General features: G+C 39.7%; 1 protein-coding gene across 1 annotated transcript in view; it reads left to right on the forward strand.

Annotated features, from left to right (window-relative positions):
- Window positions 1-24083, forward strand: part of GPC6 (glypican 6) — a 1125082-nt gene that overhangs the window by 575138 nt on the left and 525861 nt on the right. Inside the window, exon 3 of the mRNA XM_003789574.2 lies at window positions 11344-11735. Within this exon, the coding sequence (XP_003789622.1) occupies window positions 11344-11735 (392 nt within the window). The remainder of the gene's footprint in view (window positions 1-11343; window positions 11736-24083) is intronic.

Genomic DNA, 24083 nt, shown 5'->3' on the forward strand with positions numbered 1-24083 from the left:
GCTTGAGCCCAGGAGTTGGAGGTTGCTGTGAGCTGTGATGCCATGGCACTCTACCCAGGGGGACAGCTTGAGGCTCTGTCTAAAAAAAAAAAAAAAAAGAAAAAAAAAGAAAATGTTCTTCTCAGTAAAGTATCTCAAGAATGGAAGAAAAAGTATTCAATGTACACAGCCCTATTTTGAAACCAATTCATCACTTTTATAGGAATGTCATAACCTAATTATAACCTTAGAATATGGGAAGGGGGTGGGAGGGGGAGGTGAGGGGTGGATGGGGAGAGGGAGGGTGATTGGTGGGGTCACCTCTATGGTTTATCTTACAGGGGTACAAGTGAATCGTTCTAAAAGCAGAGTATGAATGTCTTAACTCAATAACTAAGAGAATGACATGAAGGTTATGTTAACCAGTTTGATGAGAGTATTTCATAATGTATATGAAAACAGCACACTGCACCCCATGATTGCATTTATGTACATAGGTATGCTACAAGAAATAAAAAAAAAGAAAGAAAAGGGACTCCCACCCTCTTGCCTCCAGGAGTGCTGTGGACGTTGCTCACATACCCGATACACCCTTGTCAACACTGCTGAGTCTTCCTGAGAGCATGACACTGGCTGGCTGTCTACTGGGAGGGAAGAAGGAAGGGAAAGGAAGTGAAGGGCAGAAGAAAATTGGGGCTTTCATGTTGTATAGTTAATACGCCGCCCCTCTGTCATCTGGCCTCATCCTCCACCCCCACGCACACCATTCTGCATCAAGTAGAGTGAGAGCACTCGAGGACAGAGCGCTGCAGTGATTCTCAAACTTGGCTGAGTGTTCAGCTCATCTGCAGAGCTTGGATCCCACTCTCAGAGATGGAATTTAATTCATCTACAGTACCACCTCAACATCAAGGTTTTTTAAAGTGATCTTAATGGGAACTCCCACTTGAAAACCACTAAATGATATGATGACGGAAAAAGGAAGTAAATTGCATTCAGCTAGTTCTCCACATTCTCCTTACAGCCAGTGTCTTGTTCCCAAAGCCCCAGGTTCTTGTTACCAGTTTTCACCCCGTGTCTCAGAGTTCACCTTTGGTGGTTTGGGGTTAGAGGGGGGTTTCCATTTGCTGCCCAGCAAATGTTTGGATGAAGAAGGAAAGGGAGCTGGAGAAAGATACGGGTTTGTGAGCACAGTAAATATATATATTACTATTAGTCTTGTTTGGAACCTAATTCTTTCTTTCACTTGAGAATTAAGCAAAAGCTGGAAATGATTTTAAGTTGCCTCTGCTGTAGTTCCATACCGTAGGTACTTATAGGGTTAAACAGATAACCCACGCTGTGGTTAATGTTATTTCGGGAAGAAAAATGGTAGCAGGGTTGTGGGTGAGGTCCAAAGGGCATTGTCTGTCGGCTAAGAAACTATGTAAGATGAACCCGGGTAATGATGAAAGTGAACTAGGAGAGCATCTCGGCTTTTAATTTTATATTCAATGCTTAGACTGAGACAGAAATACAGGCTGAAAACAGGTGTGTGCTTTTAAGAGCAACCATCAGCGAATTTCAAACTTAATTCATGATTCTGGAAATTAATCGTTTATCTATACCACCTTGAGGACATGAATGGCCTAATCAGTCTTTCTTACTTTAAAAGATATCTTTGGGAGAAATAACCTACCAAGAAATAAAACATTTATCAATCTAATGTGTAAAGGATCAGTATGTACAGAAAAGTATAACCTTGTGAAATGAGAATCCAAGTCAACATTTCTATAAACTGCTTTATTGCTTCAAATCTCCCTGTATCAACCCATCGCGTGGTACCGCCTTCAGGGAACTTTGCTTTTGACAGCTGAATTAAACATCTGGTTCTGAAAAATATCCTGGCATTTAGTTTCTTCAGCTAATGTTAATAGTATTAAATTGAAAGGCTTCCGTACAAGGTGTTGACTATTTTTAGTGAACATTTGTGATTAGAAACTGATAACTTTTCATTAAAAAATTCTTCATGAAAAGTCCCTTAGATTAGATACATTGGGAAAATATAAAATGGTGATGTACGCTTGACCTGAATGATGCATTAAAAGTGAAGTATTTTATTCTCGAGCTGCTTGATTTATTGACTAAACGTTTTTCCCCAGAACTCTTATTCTGTTCACTTATTTACATCCGAGTAAATGTAAATTTAACTCTTAACGTATGAGAGTTTCTAACACACATTAGAAATAATATCATACAGTTTCCTTTTGGATTGAGGTAGTGTCCAATGTCAGAATTATAATATTTTTAATAGTTGATATAATTTTCAGAAAATAGTTCCACACATTTAATATTAAGCATTATATTTTGTTATAGGGACTTGGATAGTTTTTTAAGGTGTTAAAGGACAGTTCCAGTGTCTTTTATTGTCATGAAGAGAAATTTAAAAAGGAAACTATAATCAAATAGATTTTCTTAACCTAGTTTCAGAGTAGAGCATATATTTTTTCCCTTTTTTAAATACGTTGTCTGTGTCATATGCCAGGGTTATGGTGGGATTTTCCTCCTTATGAAAGTCAGCAGGAACTTATTAGATTACAACGTTAGGAAAATTTAAGTGTGTCTCACTTTCAAGTCACCTAAAGTCACCTAAATCCTCCAAATAATTTGCATGATTTAAGAATTTACTTTTGAACTCTAGTTACCTTGCAGGGAATATAAAGAGATGAACGGGCTATGGAGGGGACAAAGTACCAAGTAAGTTAAAAATAATGGGAGAAAAGGAACTTTTATTCTGCTATTTATGAGAGAGCTAAGTGACTTATAATTAAACCGTCTTCCTGACTGTAAGAATTTAAAGGCACAATACATTTTCTCGAATTGATGTATCTCCAAACATCTCACTTAAGATTTTGACCCTTGGTGCAAAGAACTGGCAAATTTTTTCTGTAAAGGGCTAGATGTTAAATATTGTTGTGGTTTTGTACCGCGTAAAAGGTTTTGTGACCTGTTTGTTCTTCGTTGTTGGGGTTGTATTTTGGTTTGTTTGTACTCAAACATGTAAAAATGTAAAAACCATTCTTAGCTCCTAGCACTTCAGTAATAGGTCACCGCGGGAAGCAAAGCTCCATGTTCTGCAATGGAAATAGGCCTGGGAAATGCTGAAACGCAAAGTGCGGCAGATATTCTACCAGGGGCCTTCGGGATGGGGAGGCATTACCCCCGGCGCTGAGTCTCCACCAGGGCTGTCACTCAGAGTTCAGTTTCACAAGCTCTTCCTGACTAGGTCAAGTGTTCCTCAGAAAACAGGGATCCAGGGTATCAGGATGGTTAAGCACCTGTGGTCTCTTGTAACTACGGTCATTTGTACAACTGTAATAATATCCTTTAACTTAGAAATGGAAACACATTTCCTTTGTGTATTCTTTCTGACAGTGTCCCCACACAGCAGACGAACTGCGTGACCAGCTTCCTTGCCCATTCTCCATTGCTTTTGTCTTGCCGTAAGACTGCTGTGCAGAGTCAGGGCCCCATTCCTGTGAGTCTCCTTGGTTGGAACAAATAATACAGATAGCTCTTGTTTTAAGGACACTCATATTTCCTTAAAGGATAACCAGCATAGGGCCATAATGAAAAAGTGTTTTAAGACTTCAATACTGAATTCCTTACTTTAGTATGGTATTAGTGAACTGTGAAAATGTGATTTGCATATAACTTACCAGTGATGTGAATATATTCCTCTCTATATAGAATAACTATGTAGTGCCATTGAGAATGCACTGGGAAGTTTATATTGAAATGTGATTTTATCAGCTATCTCAGGATCTTATACTATTCCTATTAATTATTCATATCACAGTCTGAAAATTTGACTCAGGATGAACTACAAAGCCACGCTGTTTCTTGTTGTTTCTTTTCAGAGCTTGGGGTTTCACGCTGCTCCTAGTGGTCAAGGGCAACTCAATTAACATTTTAAGTCTCAGTTTCCTCATCTGCAAATGAAGATATGCTTTGATAATCTCTGATTTGCATACAACTAAATGACACTTCTAATGTGGTATCTGATATGCATTAGAAATCAGGCAACCTCTTAGATGCTATCTCTAGTTTTGTTTAACATTCACTTCATTCATTATTACAAATCCGTATTTTCCCTTCACTTAAGGTATGGCATTTTTACTTTTTTCCAAAAATGGAACAGAGACAAATAGCAATAGTGAAAATATTCTATTGCCATGTTGTTTGCATTTTAAATTGCTTTCTGTATGTAGAGGGGAGGGACAACATTTACTTCAGGGTCAAAAATTTGATTCTAATAATCTCTCAAACAGGAACGAGGTGGATTACTAGATCACTTTGATGAAGAATAGACTCAGTGCCTCTTGCTCAGTGGTTAGGGCCCCGGCCACACACACCGGGGCTGGTGGGTTTGAACCCCACCCTGGCCTGCTAAACAAAACAAAACAAAGAAACTAAGAAGTGGCAGTGCCTGTAGCTTAGTGGGGAGGGTGCCAGCCACATACACCCAGGGTGGCAGGTTCAAAACCAGCCCAGGCCAGCTAAACAACAATGACAACTACAACAAAAATATAGCTGGGTGTTGTGGCAGGCATCTGTAGTCCCCGGTACTTGGGAAGCTGAGGTAAGAGAATCGCTTAAGCCCGCAAGTTTGAGGTTGCTGTGAGCTGTGACACCATAGCACTCTACTCAGACATAGTGAGACTCTGTCTCAAAACAAAGCAAAACAAACAGAAAACTAAGTAACGAAGAAGAGACATGTCACAAATGAATTTTTGTTTATAACAATGTTGTCTGTCATAATCCTAGCACTCTGGAAGGATTGCTTGAGATCAGAAGTTTGAGACCAGCCTGAGCAAGAGGGAAACCCCATCTCTATATAAAATAGAGAAATTAGCTGGGCTCCGTGGTGTACATCTGTATTTTCTGCTACTCAGGAGGCTGAGAAAGGAGGATCACCTGAGCCCAGAAGTCTGAAGTTGCCGTGAGCTAGGCTGATACCACAGAATGAGATTCTGCCTCAAAACAAAAACAAAAACAAAAACAAAAACAAAAAAATACAATGTTGTCTTTTATTAATTATAGGTTCTGATTCATCCCTTCTTGAATACATTATTTTAAATGATTTTGTATTATTTCAATCCCATAGTTTTTTGATAAATGCATTCTGAGCCTCTGCTTATACAAAAAATGCAAATGATCTTTAAAAATTACTGATATGATGCAGGAAGATGTCTATTCAAAATAATTCTATTCCTTTTTCCCCTATAAAATTTCTTTTTTAAAACCTATGTTGTGAAGAAATACAGGATGTCACAGTCTTGTTTATTAAAAACAACAAGAAAACAAATCTCCAAAGTGAGTTTATTCGATACAACAGATTGTTTATTGAATGGAAGAGGCTTCCTGTGTGAGTGTGCAATGTGGTTTGGGAGTTAACTGAAATGGAGCCCACTTGGCATTGCTTAAATGAGTATGCAGGTGAATGTGAATGCGTTCAGCTTGGTGAGATCATGGGCTATGAAGTCAAGTCCCTGCAGGGCCGCAGCAGCGGAGGCAGTAATTAAGCCAGCGGAGAGTGGCTTAGGACAGGCAGACTTTGGAGTGAAAGTCAAGTAGAACAGTGCTGATGGCCACCTCGTATAGTATTTTATGCATATATTCTCATGAACTTGGGACAAGGGAAGATGTGAGTTTTTATGTGTGTATAAATTTATTAATATAAGCATTTGGAGGATGACAGGAGGGCAAATCAGATGTGTCCTGTTCCACACCATGGGTTGTGGTGTCTCCCCCTTTGTGAGCTGAGTCCATGAAGCTATTACTATCTAAGAGGTGTCCTGACCAGGCGGAGTGACGGGTGTGTCACTGGATGCTTATGCTCATCTACCCACTTATTCCCTCCCTGTCAGCCATTTCTAAGCCCCTGCCATGTGACAGGCATGAAAATGACAATATTGACTACCGAGAATCGTCCTGTAGTCTGAGTTTCAGGTCCTCCCATTCAAAACACAACCTCCTCAGTTTTTATCATAAATAAACCCTGGAGTTGATGAGATCTAGAAATGTGCTGGCCTTTTGGGGGGAGGCTTTTATATTCTATTTGCAGGTCTCTGGATTTATCAATAAAAGGGTATCTCTCGGGAGTAAGGTGGGGAGTGAGAGTGACTTAGACAATCGGCCGTGTCTGGAACATTCTGGTTGCCAGTAATGAGGGAAGGCGGAGGCTGCTGCCCGCTGGTAGGTCGACACCAGGGGTGATACCTAATGTGTTAAGATGCACAGGGTGTGGCCTCCCCACGACTACCCCAACAAAGAATTATTCAGCTCAGAATGGTAACTGTGGGGAGGTCGAGACACCTGAGGTAGCATCGTGACATCGTACTGCTAAGGACCACACGTGAAGGGGACTGTTTGTGTGGCAAGGACAGACATCCTGAACATCATCCAACTTAGCCTCTATGGTCTTACAAGGTCTCAGCCCCTGGGGAGTGGGAGCAGATGGCCACTTAGCGACCATGGTTTCTCATCCTTAGGGTCGACTGTGGCATGGAAGACAGTGGTCTCCCTCCGGTGACACTCCTCATCAACTCAGCATTTTCCTGCTGTCCGTATCACGTTATTATGTAAACAAGGAGACTTTTAAAAGGAGAAATTATGTCAAAAGATATAAGTGAAGGCTGGTAGATGTATGTGCAACGAGGAAGGACGTTCATTCTCGTTTAACCTTGAGAAAGGCGTGGGGTGAGAGCAGGGTGGTAATTTCATTGTCTGTGAATCACAGCCGCTCCTTGTGGGATATCAGCTTTCAGAACCATTTTATCCTCTGTGTCGGCTCCTCCCTTGGGGCACTGCTTAGCCAAAGCTTGGCTGGGCTGCCCAAACTGATTTAGCACGCTTTCCTTGTGGGAAGGTAGAAAGACAAAGATTAGCAGACATCTCCACAGAGGCACACACTGCGCGCACGTGTGTGTGTGTTTCTGAGCTGAAGGAAGCCCACCTGCTTCTCAGGGCAGGGCAGGTGCTACCTGCAGTCTCCGCTGACTAGTGACCCAAACTTTTCACTCACTGGCTTCTGAGTTACTAGGACCATGCTGAAACATGGCTTTTAAACAGGCTCTTAATGACAAATATCTTGAAAAGTATGAGACAAAAGTAGGAAAACAATGCTGAATCCAATCCTGTCCCCGATTCAGCATACAGTGTTTATTGACAGCATGTTTATGAGTGAGACATTACTAGGTTGAATGTTAGAAGGTTTTTCTGTTTCCTGGGGACTGCAAATTCCTAGGGAGCCTCTCCTCTGATTTGCCACTGTTGCGCATGTCTCCCTGTGGCCCTGTGTGCCACCTCACATTTCAATCCATTTATCTGGAGGCTTCTTTTGGAGCCTTTCTCAGATATCCTTAGGGTGCCTCTTAGCTCCTAGGAGCTCAATTTTGCCCCTTAAGAGACCCCTCCAAGCCGTCAGGCAGCATTGCCCGGGCATTCTTTTTGCTTTTTGCAGCAGTGGTGGTTTTTATCTGCAAGACTGTGTTCCCACTTGAGATGGTCTGCCCTGCAGCAAACAGATGTTTGCATTGAGATCTCCCCTCTAGATGAATAAAATGCTCCCAGAGGCTCATGCTGGCTGGAAAAGTTCTTTCGTGCACCTATGAAGCATAACCAAGCCCTAAGCAACCACCTTTGATGTATATTTTGTGATTGAGGAAGTAGAAAAAAATCAAATGGCGTTTTTCTGCCAAACTGTTTCTTGTTGATAAAAATTTTTGTTGACTGAAGACTTAATCCAGGGTGAGCTTTGTTCTCTCCCGTTAAACAAAGGGTTAGATTGAGATGGTCTTTTCTTATACCAGTCTTGAATTTTGTTCTGGCTGATACTGTTTGGACAAGATACTCCATCAGCAACATGGGCCAGATAACAGCCTTCTACATCTCAACCTTGTGTGATTCGCTGAGAAACAGTTTTCATCCAAGCATAAAATACTTTATTCAAAGAACCAACTTTCAAAAGGCAGAAGTCTGCACACGTCCTGAAAACAAAATGAGTTTACTTATTTTTGCAGGACACCAGTTTTGCCTGGGTACCTTGGATCCCCATTTTTCATAGGGTCTAAGATGAATTCACCTTAAGGTAGCAACTTGTCATAATGGGTTGATACTTTTGTGTCTTTCAATACCAAATATTACCTTTGACTTGAGATCAGTAAGCCACATAATGATTTCGAACAAGGAATAATACTTGACTTTTGAGGCCAGTGAAGCTTACAGCAAACTTTTGAGACAATGGCACACCCTTAGACAAAACTCTAAGCTTAGAATCTAATGAAATGTTTCTTCATTTCTATAGTACATCATGAATGCAAACTTAGAAAACAAAGCACAAGGCACAGAGAGTAGGCAGTCTGGTTTTAACCATTCACTGTTCCCTGTGTCAGGAGGGAGAAGTCTAAGGCATGAACCTTAGTAAAAGAAACAATAAAATCTTTATGTCTAGAGAGGAGCATTTATAGCTCAAATCTTTGGTGAACAATGAGGAGCAGAAGATTCATATTCATTCCCTCTCCTCTCTCTGTCTCTCTCTTATTTTTAGCTCTTTACAAATCCAGACCACACTATTGACTACTGACTATTCATTGCTGAAGGCAGTAGTCTGTATTCAATAAATTAGGCTTTAATTCCTGAGTCCAGCAAAATAATTGACCTCAAAAAGAAGATAAATGAATAGGCTGTCCAGAGCTCATGATTAGAATCCACTTTCCAGTCTCATTATATTAGTATTTTTCAATTCAGTGATTTTGCCTTCTTTTCTACCTTCCTTCACAATCTCTAAAACCTTTCACCCTGTTCCTGTCTCAGAGGCAAGGCCTTGGCTAAGGCCTTAGTCTCATTCTTGGTTTCACTGTTAAAAGATAGTACTTACGATATTTTTATACTTTGGCATTAATAATTTAATATAGTTTCAATTTTAGGACAAGCTTGGTAAACAGTATTTCTGAAAAGATTTTGAAATGCTCCTGATTTTATAAAATCACACGTAGCATCAACATATAGCACAGATAAACATTTTGATAAATTGGTCCTGTGCCAGTTTTGAAAATTTTGCCCTATCTGCTTCAACACTCATTTTCTTTACTGAATCCTAAAGCTAGGTTTAGTGATATGTAACCTGGTTTTATGTTTAGCAAAAATTAAAAAAAAAAAAGCAGTAACTTGAACAAAGTTACACTTGAACCAAAACTTTCTAAGCCTTGACCTTTAGATAATTCCAAAAATTCCTTGCCACTGTAGCAATAGAATTTCTATATTTAAGAAAAAAAATGTATTCTCTCATACGAAGAAGATAAACAAGGGGTCAGAGTGGTTTTACCCTTTGGTACTTTTGTCTTATTTGAAAACAAATACGGCTAGGCTCCTGATGCCCAGTGGGTAGGTCACCAGCCACATACACCAGGGCCCAGGGCCTGCTAAACAAAAATGACAACTGCAACCAAAGGATAGCGGGGCATTGTGGTGGGTGCCTGTAGTCCCAGCTAACCAGGAGGCTGAGGCAAGAGAATGGCTTACGCCCAAGAGTTGGAGGTTGCTATGAGCTGTGACGCCACAGCACTCTACCAAGGATGACAAAGTGATATTCTGTCTCAAAAAGAAAAGAAAAGAAAAGAAAAGAAATACAAAAAAGCTGTGATTATCATAGAGGTTATCTAACTATCAAGACAATGGTCCAATTCTACATGAATTAGAACGGTTGCAGCTAAATGAAGTGCTGCTTCAGCCAGCTTCTGAGACAGCTCAAGGAGCATCCGTGGGGCCCATGCAGAGGAATTAGTCGCTTTTCCTTCCGTGTCTTAGAACATACTCCTCCAGGGCTTCAGAAAAAAAAAAATTCATTTTTGAAAAATTCCTACTTGAAGTCCTTAAAATGCAGGGACTTGGTTTGTGTCTGCATTTCTGAGGAGGGATGTAGCTTCAGGGGAATAAAATGAAACTCTGACTGGGGAAAGCGAAATCACTCCATTCTTGGGAAAGGGACCGTTAAACTCTGAGGCATTATCTCTCCTGACCTTTTTTCTCACTTCAATGTATATTCCACAAATGGATAAAACCTCAGCTTGCCCCACCCAGGCGTTATTTGTGCAAACAGAAGGGTTCCCGTTACACAAGAAGGGTCCCTTGAGAGAGTGTGACATGAGCGCTAGTGGGGATGACAGTATCTAATGTCTTTAATGTCTGCGATGTTTTGTGTCCTGTCAGTGATCTCAGTGACACTCGGGTACTATAGCAGGATGGGAGAGTTCATTTTTGGTACATACTTTTTATTTTAACCAGAAAACCCAATTGCCAATATTTTATTCAAGTTCTATTAAGTGATAGTTTATAATGATAATCCCAGACACTTCCTGGCTTTCTAACTCATTATGACCACCTAAATTATATTCATTATAGCTTTAGTATTAAGTGAATTTAATTGCATTACGAATCTCTGGAACACTGCTAATTGATTGCTATATATAGAAAGTAGAGGGAGTCCAAAATATTAAACTAATTTGAGTATCCCGTTTATGGACTATTCCAAATAAAAGCAATTTAATTGAATTTAAGGTTAGGACAACTTTGTAAATAGGCTGAAGCAAATGTATTTATCATTATGTTAATAATGATGCTTTGCACATTATGGTTGCAACCTGTTTTGATTTGAGTTTTTAATTTTTTTTAAATCTTTTATGTTAATAATTATTTTTTGGAGACAGAGTTTTATTCTCTCATCCCAAGGTGGAGTGCTATGGCATCATAGCTCACAGCAACCTCAGAGTCTTGGGTTCAAGCAACCCTCTTGCCTTACCTCCCAAGTAGCTGGAACTACAGGTACCTGCCACAATGCCCAGCTAATTTTTTCTATTTTAGTAGAGATAGGGTCTCATTCTTGCTCAGGCTGGTCTGGTCTCAAACTCCTGAGTTCACGTGATCTACCCACCTCGGCTTCCTGGAGTGCTAAGATGACAGGTGTGAGCCACCGTGCCTGGCTAATTTGAGTTTTTATCAAGCCATGAGATTTTTCTCGACAAAAATGATAAATGAAGAAGGAATGGCCTTATTCTGGAGGAGTATTACATAGTCAGCTCCTAACACTAATAGATGCTCTTATGGATGGATGTTACTGGGGTCTTCTGTTTTCTTTGACTCATAGACGGCATAGGTCAGATCTCATTTAAACTATTATTTTTATTCCTTCATTAATACATTAATCACGGGGTATGTCTTTTGGTGTGAAATTGCCCATTAAATGCAGTGGTGTTTAAGGTAAGTAGATGTCTTAGGCTTTCTAGATGTTAGTAACTTATGACTCTTTTCCTGTTTTATCTGCAGAATTTTTCCGGGAGCTTCTAGAGAACGCAGAAAAGTCACTAAATGATATGTTTGTACGGACCTATGGAATGCTGTACATGCAGAACTCGGAAGTGTTCCAGGATCTTTTCACAGAGCTGAAAAGATACTACACCGGGGGCAATGTCAATCTGGAAGACATGCTCAATGACTTCTGGGCTCGGCTGCTGGAGCGGATGTTTCAGCTGATAAACCCTCAGTACCACTTCAGCGAGGACTACCTGGAATGTGTGAGCAAATACACAGACCAGCTGAAGCCCTTTGGAGACGTGCCCCGGAAGCTGAAGATCCAGGTTACCCGCGCCTTCATCGCTGCTCGGACCTTCGTCCAGGGGCTGACCGTGGGCAGGGAGGTTGCCAACCGAGTGTCCAAGGTAATGGAAAGTGTGTCGTCTTTCTTACTGATTATTTTTTTCTTTTATTCCATTTTATAAGATAAATGTTTACCAAAATTAACAAATCAAGGTAAAAATTCTTTCTTACAACAGTCCTTGCTCTTAAAGAAATCAACTAAATATCAAAGCCTAATTCTGGTTTTTTCCTCCTTGCTTTGTGTGAGAGAAAGCAGGACTTCACGCACTTCCATGCGGCTTGGAAATTAATGTCGCTATTTATTAGCAATGCAGCAGAGAAGCTTTAATCAGGAAGGGTGCACCTGCAGGAGCCTTGCAGCTATGATCACTGGCATTTCTAGAAGAGTTTTAAGGATGATAAATAGTTATGAAGCAGTCCATTCAGAGGTTTTAATCCTCTAGGACAGTGGTTCTCAACCTTCCTGTATTAAATGCCGCAGCCCTTTAATATAGTTCCTGTGCGTGGTGACCCACAGGTTGAGCACCACTGCTCTAGGAAGTCAATGTGATGTTCTCCATCAGGCCAGCAAGTGGAGGCAAGTTGTTGCTCAGGAGGGTAGCCCTTGGCATTATTCGTTTTCATCACATGTGTTGAAGTGTCCAGATTCCTAAGTGGTGAAGGAAGAGACCTTTGCTGACACCTATAGAGCTGAATTAGGGAGGATTAATGGATACAAAGTATAGACTCCTACAGAGAATTCCTTCGGATGTCCATTATCTTCATAATTCCATACCATGAATTGTATGGGAGTTCTGGAAAAGATAAATCACTAATCCACTTTTGGGACTTTCCCTGAGGACAATGTTTCTAAAGCTTCAATGCCAGCGCTGCTGTCTTTAAACACCGAGGATTTCCCATATAGGGGAAATCTGTCTTTAAGTTTTCCCTGGAGATGTAATACTCTTTGAGATGGCCCTGTCCGTTTATGAGGTTAGTCCTACAAAAAAACCCTGAAAGATGATTACTTTAAGCGGTAAAGTTAAAGGCAGTACATAACGGGAATGTGATATTATATCACCCAACACGGGTGAATTTGTACAAATGTTATTGCCAAACACTCCTTTTCTATTGCAGGCTGCGCCAAAGAGCCACTACATTTTTTATAACTATTGTAGCTGTCTTGCTGTGTTTTTTTTTTTTCTTTTTTTGTATTTTCACCTCCTCCATATTTATTTCTTGGCATAAAGACCACATATACCTTGAAAATGTTTCTCCATGACATTATTAGTAATATACATAGCAACCCAGTTTTAAATTACTAATTTCCAAAATGATTATTTGTAAGAAGGCTGTAAAGCCTTCAAGGGATTTATTAATCTGAAGGGCATATAATTTTGATGTTTAAAATAATATTTTTATTGACTGTTAACAATGTTTTAGAAACCAAAGAAACTAGAGCCCCAAACGTGGATTAAAAAGGAATTAGCTAGGTAAAATAGCAAGAGGAAATAAGCTCCCCAGAGGATAGTTGGTAAAATGTAAATGAGCATTAAAAATATATCCTATATTTGCTTGGATGGCTAGATTTTGTTGTAAAAAATGTTTAATTAAATGAATTAAATAAGTTTAAATAATAAGTTTAGCCACAGAGGCTTCAAGTTAGATCCTTTGTTTTGATTGAAAAATGAAAGCTGAGCCAGCCTTTAAGAAAGAGATAGGATAAATCATAGGCGTGATCCCACCAATCACATGTGAATCTTACGAAATGTAGAATATAAATGTCTTAACATAACAACTAAGAAAATGACATGAAGGCTATGAAATAGCCAGTTGGTCAAAGTATTCCAAATTGTATATAGAAACCACCACTGTACCCCATGATAGTATTAATGTACACAGCTATGACTTAATAAAAAAATAAAAATTAAAGAGTAATCTACTTTCTAAAAAAAAAGAAAAGAAAGAAAGAGAGAGGAAGCAGGAAATCCAAAGCATGGATTTGACGTGTGTCCTATTCCTGATTGTATATGTTTATTCTACCTGAGAAGGAGCAGAGTTGATGTTTCTGTGGGTGTGTCGGTTTGACGAGGTTCCAGTGAAATGAGAGAGGATTTTTTAGGGCAGTGTCTACAAAGCCGCAGCTGGGATTGCTGCGAATTCCTCTGCCTGCCTCTCAGAGTTTGGCATTGACAACCTCCTGGAGATGCTGCCTCCTCATTGTCATTCCACGCTGGTCTCATTCTGGGGTCTTTGTCTTTCCAAATCTAATATGCTCCTGTTCATAATGAAGGCTGGACTCGGGGACCTTTAATTTTTCTCTAGAAGTGATCAGGGATGTACTTTGCAAGACTATCTCTTTATTCCACTGATTCCTTCCTGACTCACCTTCATTTGCAGAATAATTGCCTTGGATGTGGGTACAATTTGTAGGTCATAGAACCCTGGAAAGTGAGCTATTTGCAGGTACTGGCTGGTCTTACCTGCATTTCTTTAGCCCTTATAAATTTATAAGTTCATAAACTCGGCTGCATTTCTAAATCCCATCCTGATATGTGAACACTGCCTTCTGGAAATAGAGAGTTTAGATAGATAGATAGATAGATAGATAGATAGATAGATAGATAGATGTATGTTAGTAGCCTTGCTTTCAAATAAGTCGAATAATTTTTTTCAAGTAATTTATAACTCAGGGATCAAGTATTTTACCAATAAACATTCTCAGCTAATGATTACCAAATGGACTGTAGCTGACTAAATCAGAAATGGATATACTAATACTATGGTGACTTTCAGTACATGAAGTAATTTTTATAATAAAAATAAAACACTACAAGGGCTATATATATATATTATGAGAAGAAGCAAGAATTGTGTTTGAGCTTTAAGTGCTTCATAAATTTGAGGCCTCCCTGTGGTCTATTAATTGAGTGACTTAAAGTTGGTGAAAGGACGGCAAAAAGTTAGAGAATTCAAAGCAAAATTCTGGCGTGGAGATCAACAAACTACCTTATCTCCTGCATCCTGATTTGGGGATTATCTCCCCCTTGTTTTCTCTCGTACAATGACTTCCTAATCTTGGAAGACATCATTAATAGCTTCTAATTCATTGTTTTGACTGGAAAATTTACCTCTTTGGCAAAACACAGCAGTTTGACACAAATGTTTTGACATAACATTGTAGGCAATATTCTTACCAGAGAAATGGAGAACTAACTTATAAGCTTCAACAGGATTATTGTTAAAACTTATGCTTCTCATCTTATAGATAAAAACACTGACTCTTCATAGCCTTTGGATAGAGCACATTCATTTTAACGAACTCAAATTCTGTTAGAAGCATGATATGATTCTGGAGTGAATATCTGTGGGCAGTGAGCCATTTTTGTGTGTGTGAGTAACCATTTTTGAACGTGCCAAGTGTTGGCAAGATGTGGAGTCTGAGGAACTTTTGTCCTTTGCTGGCGAAGTGTAAATTGATATGCTCATTTTCAATAATGATCTGAAAATACCTGTATTGTTGAAGACATACATATTCTAAACCCACATTTCCTTCCCTGGAGAAACTATTGTTATTACACATGTGAACAAGTGGGCAGGTTCAGGAATGTTTATTGCAGCATTGTTTACAATAACGTAAAAACTAGAAACATCACTAATATCTCATCTGCATAAATGGTGATCTCTCGGTGCCACGAATTGTACGGAGCACAGAAAGTAAGTGCAGTGTAGCCACACACCCCTGGATGAATCACAGAAACCGCACTGACAGAGAAAATTATTAAATCACCAAAGAATGTATACCATTGGCAGAAAGTCCATAAAATGCAGAAATAAGCAGTACATCATTTATTAATGAAAAATACATGCAGTAAAACTCCGCAGAAAATTAAAAGAATGATAAACAAAAATGTCAGATGATGGTTTCTTCTGGAAATGAAGTTTGGAGATATGATCCCACGAACAGACACACAGAGGTTTCTGAAATTGTTGATAACATGCTATTTCTTGAGCTAGGTGCTGAATGTGTGTGTGTGTGTGAACATATGTGTGCATGCCAGCATGCATGATTTTTTTAATGAAAGGAAATGACTCTAGCGTCTTTAATAGTCCATCACGATGCCATTTACACTAAGACAGGACTTTCGTACATTTCGCTTTCATAAAAATGACTTCTTTATAGCTGGGCACGGTGGCTCACACCTGTAATCCCAGCACTCTGGGAGGCCTAGGCAGGAGGATTACTTGAGCTCAGGAGTTAGAGGCCAGTCTAAGGAAGAACCAGACACATATTTATGAAAAATCGAAAAAAATAGCCAGGCATTGTGGCAGGCAGCTATAGTCCCAGCTACTTGGGAGCCTGAGGCGATAGGATTGCTTAAACCCAAGAGTTTGAGGTTGCTGTGAGCTATGATGCCTTGGTACTCTACCAAGGGCAGCAAAGTGAGACTCTGTCTCAAAAAAATAAGTGGTTTCTTTGAGTAAAAGCTGTAAATTGTGTTAAGGGCAATCACATTAGCTGTGCAAAGACTTCACTGATTTATTCCAGACCAACCGGCTATGTAGTAGAACTGCAAGCCATAGAACTCAAAGTATGAACAAATACTGTCAAAAACGACAACAACAAATACTGTCATCTATCTATCTGACTGTCAATTGTCTAAAATCTTTCTACCATGTGAGTCATGACTTTGAAAAGAAAATCTGGATTTTAGTCTCTAGTGAGGCCAGAGTAGTTTTGTCAGCAGCCATCTGCCTTTATGTGCCCTGCAGACTGGTGTTCTTTTGCGAGGTTCATCCTCCTGGGGTACCCAGCCTTGCATTAACATGTGTGCTGTAAATAGCGTCAGTTTTTAATGAACATAACTGATTCACAAATAATTATCGTCAAATTAATGAAATGGAGGCTTTGAAATGCCTCCATTTCCAGCATTCTCTGATCATAATGGAAAACCATTCTGAACAATTCACCATGGAGTCAGTTTACAAGAAATGTGGTGTTCTACAGGATGGCCTCAAGTTCATGTGCAATTTTAAATTGTGCACGAACTATATGGCCACCTTGTATTTAGATGTTTATTTTGGGGAAAAATTTAAAGCAAGATCACCTTTTGAAGCCTTCAGTTGAGTTACTGGTTTTGTTCCTTCTGTAGCAAATTTGTTTTGTTTTGAGGTTTTGGCCAGGGCCGGGTTTGAACCCGCCACCTCCAGCATATGGGGCTGGCTCCCTACTCCTTGAGCCACAGGCACCGCCCACGAATTTGTTTCTATTGGAGTTAATTTTTGTTGAGTAATTTAGAAATGAAAAGGACCATGAAAAGGCCTTCAGTGAATGAAATGGTTTTGTGGGTAATCTGTGGTTACTGTATTCTCTTCTGTCATTGATACATAGTCAACGTTTTCAAAAGAACAGGTTAGCCTTTTAAAATTACCAATGTTGTTCCTATGTTTACAACTTTCAGGTCAGCATAAATAATCTATGCCTGTCATGATGTTGTGGTGAACATTATATTATATTTAGCAGGCACTTTTCAGTTAATACATAAATAATTTCATGATGAGAATAGTAAGAAAATGGTATTAGGACCAGGAAGCATAACAACAAAAATAGCTCATTAATATAATTCATTGAAAATGTAAGAATCTTACCATGGTCCTGATACTGTGCTAAGCCTTGGAAATTTTAAGAGCCTAAGGAAGTCCAGGGGTCAGCAGAAGGAAAGAACATTTTATCCTCTGCTTTGTGGAAAGCGTCACAGTTGAGTGTATAGAAGTTAGAGAGAAAATCTCAATTACATTAAAACAATCTGATTGGTCTGATTAAAGCATTTAATTTTTTCTTATTAATTTTACTTTCTCCTGCAAAAGGTGAGGCCTGGGGATATGCATTTGGATGTGACGGAATTAAAAAGATTTCCAGTGCCTTAAAAGCTCTCCGTGTCTTCTTTCCTCTTCTTTTGTAGGTTACGGCTGTTTGTAATGGCCTGTTCCTGACTTACGGTACTTTATTGTAAAATTATTCTATCTATTGGAATTCCATTAAAATGAGTGCCTTCTCTCCACTGAAGTTTTCTCATCCTAAGAAGTTAAGAGGTTCCTTAACCTTTCTAGATGTACCACGGCTAGGCAAAGTTTGGAAAACAGCTCTGACTATGCTGTGTCTATTAGTTATAATCTTTTGTCCTCTACAGTCTGGGATAGGTGCTAATAATATTCCAGCATTCACCTGACTCAAATGTAGATCCTGGTAAAAACAAAGACATTATGGAGATTTAGCTCAGTCCCGATGGGTAGGCATTAGCTTAAATACTATTGTTAAGTACTTGAGATACAGAGACTAAGGAGGTAAAGTACTTGCGATTACTAATTAGGAAGGGGAGGATAGAAAGAAATAATGTCAGTGTGTGATCAGAGATCGCAGCAGATGCTTTAGGAACTGAGAGGATGGCCCCTCATTTCATCCTAGGCTGTGTGTGACATTCTGGGTGGTGGATATTGGAGCCACGTGTTGTAGGAGGGTGTTGGGCAGATAGTGGGGGCACCTGGCATTGTGAAACATGTTTCTTAGGCAGAGGCAATATCTGAATGGAAGAGCAGGGGCACGAACCTAAAAGCTGTGCACAGGCAGTTCCGAGCACGTGTTCTCCCTGAAGCATAAGGTACGAGTCAGTGGAGTCAGTGGGTGGTGAGAGATGGGACGAGAGACCTAAACGCAACCTGTAAGTGAAAACTGTCTGTTTCACAATCAACTTTGTGAATGTCTATTCTTTTTTTTTTTGAGACAGAGTCTCCCTCTGTTGTCCAGGCTGGAGTACAGTGGCACCAACCTGGCTTACAGCAACCTCAGATGCCCAAGGTCATGTGATCGTCCTGCCTTTGCCTCCCAGTAGATGGGACTAGAGGGGCCCACCACAGTGTCGGACAAATTTTTCTATTTTTAGTAAACATGGGGGGGAATCTCCCTCTTGCTCAGGCTGGTCTTGAACTCCTGAGCTCAAGTGATCTTGGCCTCCTAGAGTGCTAAGATTATAGGCGTGAGCCACCACACTTTGGCCTATAAATGTCAATGTTGCCTGAATTAAAAAGAATAAAAAAAAACATTTCTTTGGACAGATGAATTTCAGTACCTTTGAGGCACACATATGTGCAAAGCACCTACTATGTGTCAGGTACTGTTCTATAAAAAGACAAAGGACATAGCAATGAATGTTATTTTCCTTGGGGGAAATCACAGTCTATCCTGAAGAGAGGGAGGTATAATAAGTGCAAGTGTAGCACACATACTCAGTATATGTGAGCCTTGAATGAACTACTACATGAATAAAGAAATACATGTGTCCCATTACCTCAGGAAATCAGAGACACCTTAGAAGAGGCAACAGTCAGACTTGGACTTAAAGAATGAACAGAGGGGGGCGGCGCCTGTGGCTCAAAGGAGTAGGGCACCGGCCCCATATACCAGAGGTGGTGGGTTCAAACTCAGCCCTGGCCAAAAACTGTAAAAAAAAAATAAATGAACAGAGGAGAAAAGAGGTGCAGTTTTCTTGCCAGAGGCCCAACATGTGCAAAGTCATGAGTCATGAAAGGTCAGAGTCTTGTGCAGGGGAAGCAGGAGGGAGATACGGACCACAGCATCTGGGTAATACACTTCAAAGGAATTGCAAGGGCTTGCACAGGAAGGGCAACCAGGAAAGATTTTTCAAATGGCAAATATGTGATTAGATTTTTGCTTTTAAAAAAAATGGAGATGGGGTAGACTGATGGCAGGTACAGGGCTGGGAAGCTGTTGTAGTGGCCCAGATAAGAGGTGGGGGACTTGCCTCACAGCAGGCGGAGCAGAATGGAGGGCGCATCTGGACAGCACCGGGACTTCCCAGCACAGCGGCCCTGGTACTGTCTCTTTAGCGTCTGTCCCCAGCATCACACATGGTTCCTGACATGCGGTTTGTTCCTATTTCGGAGCACTGAGACGCCTGCCAACTGATTGGAGAAAAGACAACATAGAAATGTGTGTTGGCAAAGAGTGATAACATTTAGCCAGAGAAAGAGGAGAACAGAGTCAGGTGAAACCTCATGGAGTATGCATATTTAAAGAGGATTCGGGAGAGGAAGGCAAGTGATGAGAACCCAGCTAAGCATGTTGTCCCGAAAGCAAAGGGAGAGAGAATCCCAGACTGAGGCTCCTCTGAAGCCTCTGTAGGTGCAGATAGGCAGTGGGAAGGGCAGAAGGAATGGACCTTCGGATTTGGCCAGTGGAATGTTGCTGACGTTTTAGCAAGCTCACTTTGACTACAGTGGGTTTATGTTGGTGGGGAAGTTAACTCTTCTGCCGCTATTCCCGAGCAAGGTGCACACAGCATGGTCCACGGTCTATTACTATTCTGCAACAGGCTAGGTACAAAATTAAAAGTGCTCAGAAATTTTTATAGCAACTTCACATTGTCGTGACACTGTGAGTAGGACTTTTCCCTAATGTTGTTGACCTTGCGTGGCGAATCTCCAGTGGTGTGAGGTGCATGCCAGTTGAACTCCATATGATCAGGCATCAGGTCATGGTATATTGGGAGAAATTAAACCATCAGCCAAAGATTTTCCACGTAACTTGAACTTCAAACACTTTGAGATGTACTATTCTAGAATAATGCTACAAACAGGAGAACAGTGAACGTATTTTGATTGATTATATTGATGTGTTTGGGCATTATTTTTCCCTTATTCTCTTTCCCTGTGCCCCTTTTTGTACCTTCCTGCCCTAGTTTCCCCACACCATGAGGCATAGTCTCTGCATTGACAACCGTGATGCGTTTTCAGTAAGCCCATTTTGATTGGCACATCATGCGTTCCCCCCAAGTACAATGAGTCCTCTAGGGCCATGGAAAACGTGTGCTACAGACAGACAAGAGATTTTTGGTCCTAATAAGGAAGATCCACTGGTGCCAATTAAATAAATAGCACAAATAAAAAGACCCAAGGATAAAACTCTAGTGCTCTAACTCCAGGAATGCTGCTTCTAAAACAGCTTTATAAGGAAAAATAGACTTGACAGTTTATCCTGGTATCAGTACTGCCTCTGCTGGGGGATATTTATCTCTAAATGCAGGTATGCCCTTCCTACCAGAAGGTTCTATGAAATAAGGTTTGCACAATAGTGATACTGTAATTACTTACCAATGCATCAGCATGTTCAGAGTTCTGACGAGAGGGCATGCAGGGTGTGTGATATCCTAGGCTGAACTTGAAAGTCTGGAGGATTTCTTTTATTGCCCCATCTTCAGAGATGCAGTGTTACAAGGACATTCCCTGATGCAGTATCAGTACACTGTAGAGGTTTATGAGCCAAGATACACATCAAAAAGAATTTTAATAAAGCTTGACAGATATATGGCATCAATAGTGCTGACATATTGAAGCAGGACTTAGGTATGGAGTGTGACATACCACTATTTTTTTAAAAAGAGATATTAGGTCATACAGATACTTGTTTGCGAGAAAGATGGTGGCTGTATTATTATAGTCCATAGATTTTCACCATGGTCTTTGTCATCATAGGCAGGGGTCTTCTCCTTCGCGTGTGTGCGTTATGCTTCTTCCTCTTGATGAGTGACATTCAGATCAATCCCAGTGACTTAGAATATAGTAGCCATACCCAACAGTATTGAAAATCTACATATTTTTATATCTGAATTGAATAGTCAAGAATGAAAATAGTTCAGAGGGTCAGTAATAGGATACTGGTGACTGTGACATTCAGATGTAAGTAAAACGATAGCCTAAATCAATATTTACTCCAACTTAGCATCAGGGACACTTACGTGGCTCACATAAACAGATTTCACAGTTTTTGAACACATTTTTGGCCTCACAGATTATACTGTGTGTCAAAAAATGCCACTTTTAATATGCAGAGGAGAGCAGTGGATTTTACATGGACATTTCTTCCTCTTTGATTCATAGTATCAGAAGAAGTCAAGGAAGCAAACTTTTCTGTGGTCATGTTGTGTGGAATTTTGACAATCAAAAAAGCTCATGGAACATTTTAAACTTTCATAAATATATTAATTGGCAGACATATTATGATGCATACTATTTTTCTAGTAGGTACAGATATGAGTCTCTCCCTAAAGAAATACATCCATTTATAAATAATGGGTATTAAAACTTTCATTTGCTCTAGGCTTTCTAAAAACATAGTCTCTTACTAAGAATACGTTAAGACATAAGGCAACATTTACTTCACTGGTTTTCAATGAAAATGGGCAACATTTAGTAAAAATTGCACAATCATGGTACTTTATAAAATAGCAGAGAACCAAGTACTTTGTAGAAGTCCTCATTCCTTCCTTCATAGAATTTTTTTGCTCAAATTAGAGGCTGGGCCAAAGCAAACTCAACTGTGCCTGCAATAAAGCATTTTATTGAAAAGAAGAACCTTATGATATTTTGCAGCACTGGTAAAGAGAAGATAACCATATAAAATATTTATGACACTATTTCCATAAAATATCAAAAATATCTCTATTGGAATGAATAGAAAGATACTCTGACATTTGGGTTAGGATGGCAGATAGAATCCAGATCGAAAGGCTTTTTTGTGTAGCTTTTTCTTTTTTTTTAGTGTTAAAGTGATAGATGTTTTTTCAGCAATAGTCTGTTATGCCAAATGTTTAATAAATTATAAAACCTTCAGCCCCAAGCTATCCCAGATTCTCTTTCGATCAATTTATAGTTTGTCACTTGTGTCATGATTTGGGGACAAAGAAGAATTGAGAAATGAGATAATCTATGAATCACCCAAGCAAAATAAACATTTCTTTCCTTTAAGTTATTCTTTCCTTTAAATTATCAAGAAAATTCCACCAAAACTGTCACTTTAGCATAAATGACCAGAATATTTATTTTTTGTTGATGGTCAGAAAAATAATTGTATGTATTTTCATATAGTTTTTTGACTATAAAATCAACGTGTGCTCATCCATATAAAGTGTTGAGAAACACAGAAGAGTCCAAAGAAGAGGATAAAATAATCCTCGTCTTCCAGCCTAGAGGTAAGTAATGTCGAAGTTTGTGTTGCTAGTGTGGCTCCCACGTAACTCCGCAGTGTCAAATCCTGTGGAATGTTCACAGTGATTCTCCTTTCATTATTATAACATCATATGCATTTCCCCATATCAATGGCATGTCTTTTCAAAATGAATTATATTTATTTAATGTTTCTTTTACAACCTAAAGGATTTATTTGCTGTCAGTACATCTAGCTATCTTTCATGAGCAGCAACCCCCTGGACGTTCTTTCTAAGAGGAGAAAACAGTTGATTGAAATAGTTTGTCAATGTGTGTATTCATGTGTGTGCAAACGTGTGGGCATATGTAGCTGGACTCATTTATCACGCTTCATACTAGGGTACTCGGGAGTTCCCTGACTCTGTTAATATGTATTTAACTGTTGGAATGTACGGATTGATTTTTTTATACATACTACAGATATTACATGCTGTAGAAATAGTTTCTTGTATTTAAAGGGTGGATCCATAAAGAGAGGTAGGAATGAGGCTGATAGAAAAATATTTAATAGAGGGCACCCATACTCAATGGTTAGAGCACAGGCCCCATGCAGTGGGGCTGGTGGGTTTGAACTTGACTCAGGCCTGCTAATCAAAAGATAAGTAAATAAATAAATAGATAAATATTCTGTTTGGCCAGGCCCAGTGGTTCACACCTGTAATCCTAGCACTCTGGGAGGGCAAGGCAAGTGGATAGCTTGAGCTCATGGGTTCAAGACCAGCCTGAGCAAAAAACAAGACTCCCATTTCTAATAAAAATAGGAAAACTGAAGCAAGAGGATTGCTTGAGCCCAAGAGTTGGAGGCTTCTGTGAGCTATGATGCCACAGCACTCACCCAGGGTGACAGCCTAAGACTCTGTCTGAAAAATAAAAAAAATAAAATAAATTTAGTAGAAATCCATGAATCAAAGGGCAAATGGCATGTATAGCTCTGACTCAATCTGCACAAAAACAAAGTATGTAAACAAAACGTGTGCCTCTAATATTCTGAAATTTTTTAAATTATATAAAAACAAAAACATGAATGGTGAAGAGAAAAAAAAAAAAGAAATCTCTGAATATTATCTTCCATTGTGCCAAATATCTTGATCTAAGTCAGACTGCAAACTGGCAGACCTTGGTCCAAACCAGCCCACAGATATGTTTTATTTGGCACAAATTCTTTTAAGATTTCAAATGATGTCCTAAAATAGGGAAGACTGATATAATGTGGATTCTAGAGATTTTTGGAAGATACAAAAACTCTGAGCCAGCAGCTACATAGCAAAAGTTGGCTGAGTGTAATTCATGTTTCAGCTGAGCTGGTTTCAGCTTGAGCATCTGTGTTCCAGGTTGACTTGGGTGTGGTCACCCCTGTAGTTGACCTGAGC

This window comes from Otolemur garnettii, unplaced genomic scaffold (assembly GCF_000181295.1).
Source record: "Otolemur garnettii isolate 467f Iridium unplaced genomic scaffold, OtoGar3 scaffold00034, whole genome shotgun sequence".
Taxonomy (NCBI): Eukaryota; Metazoa; Chordata; class Mammalia; order Primates; family Galagidae; genus Otolemur; species Otolemur garnettii.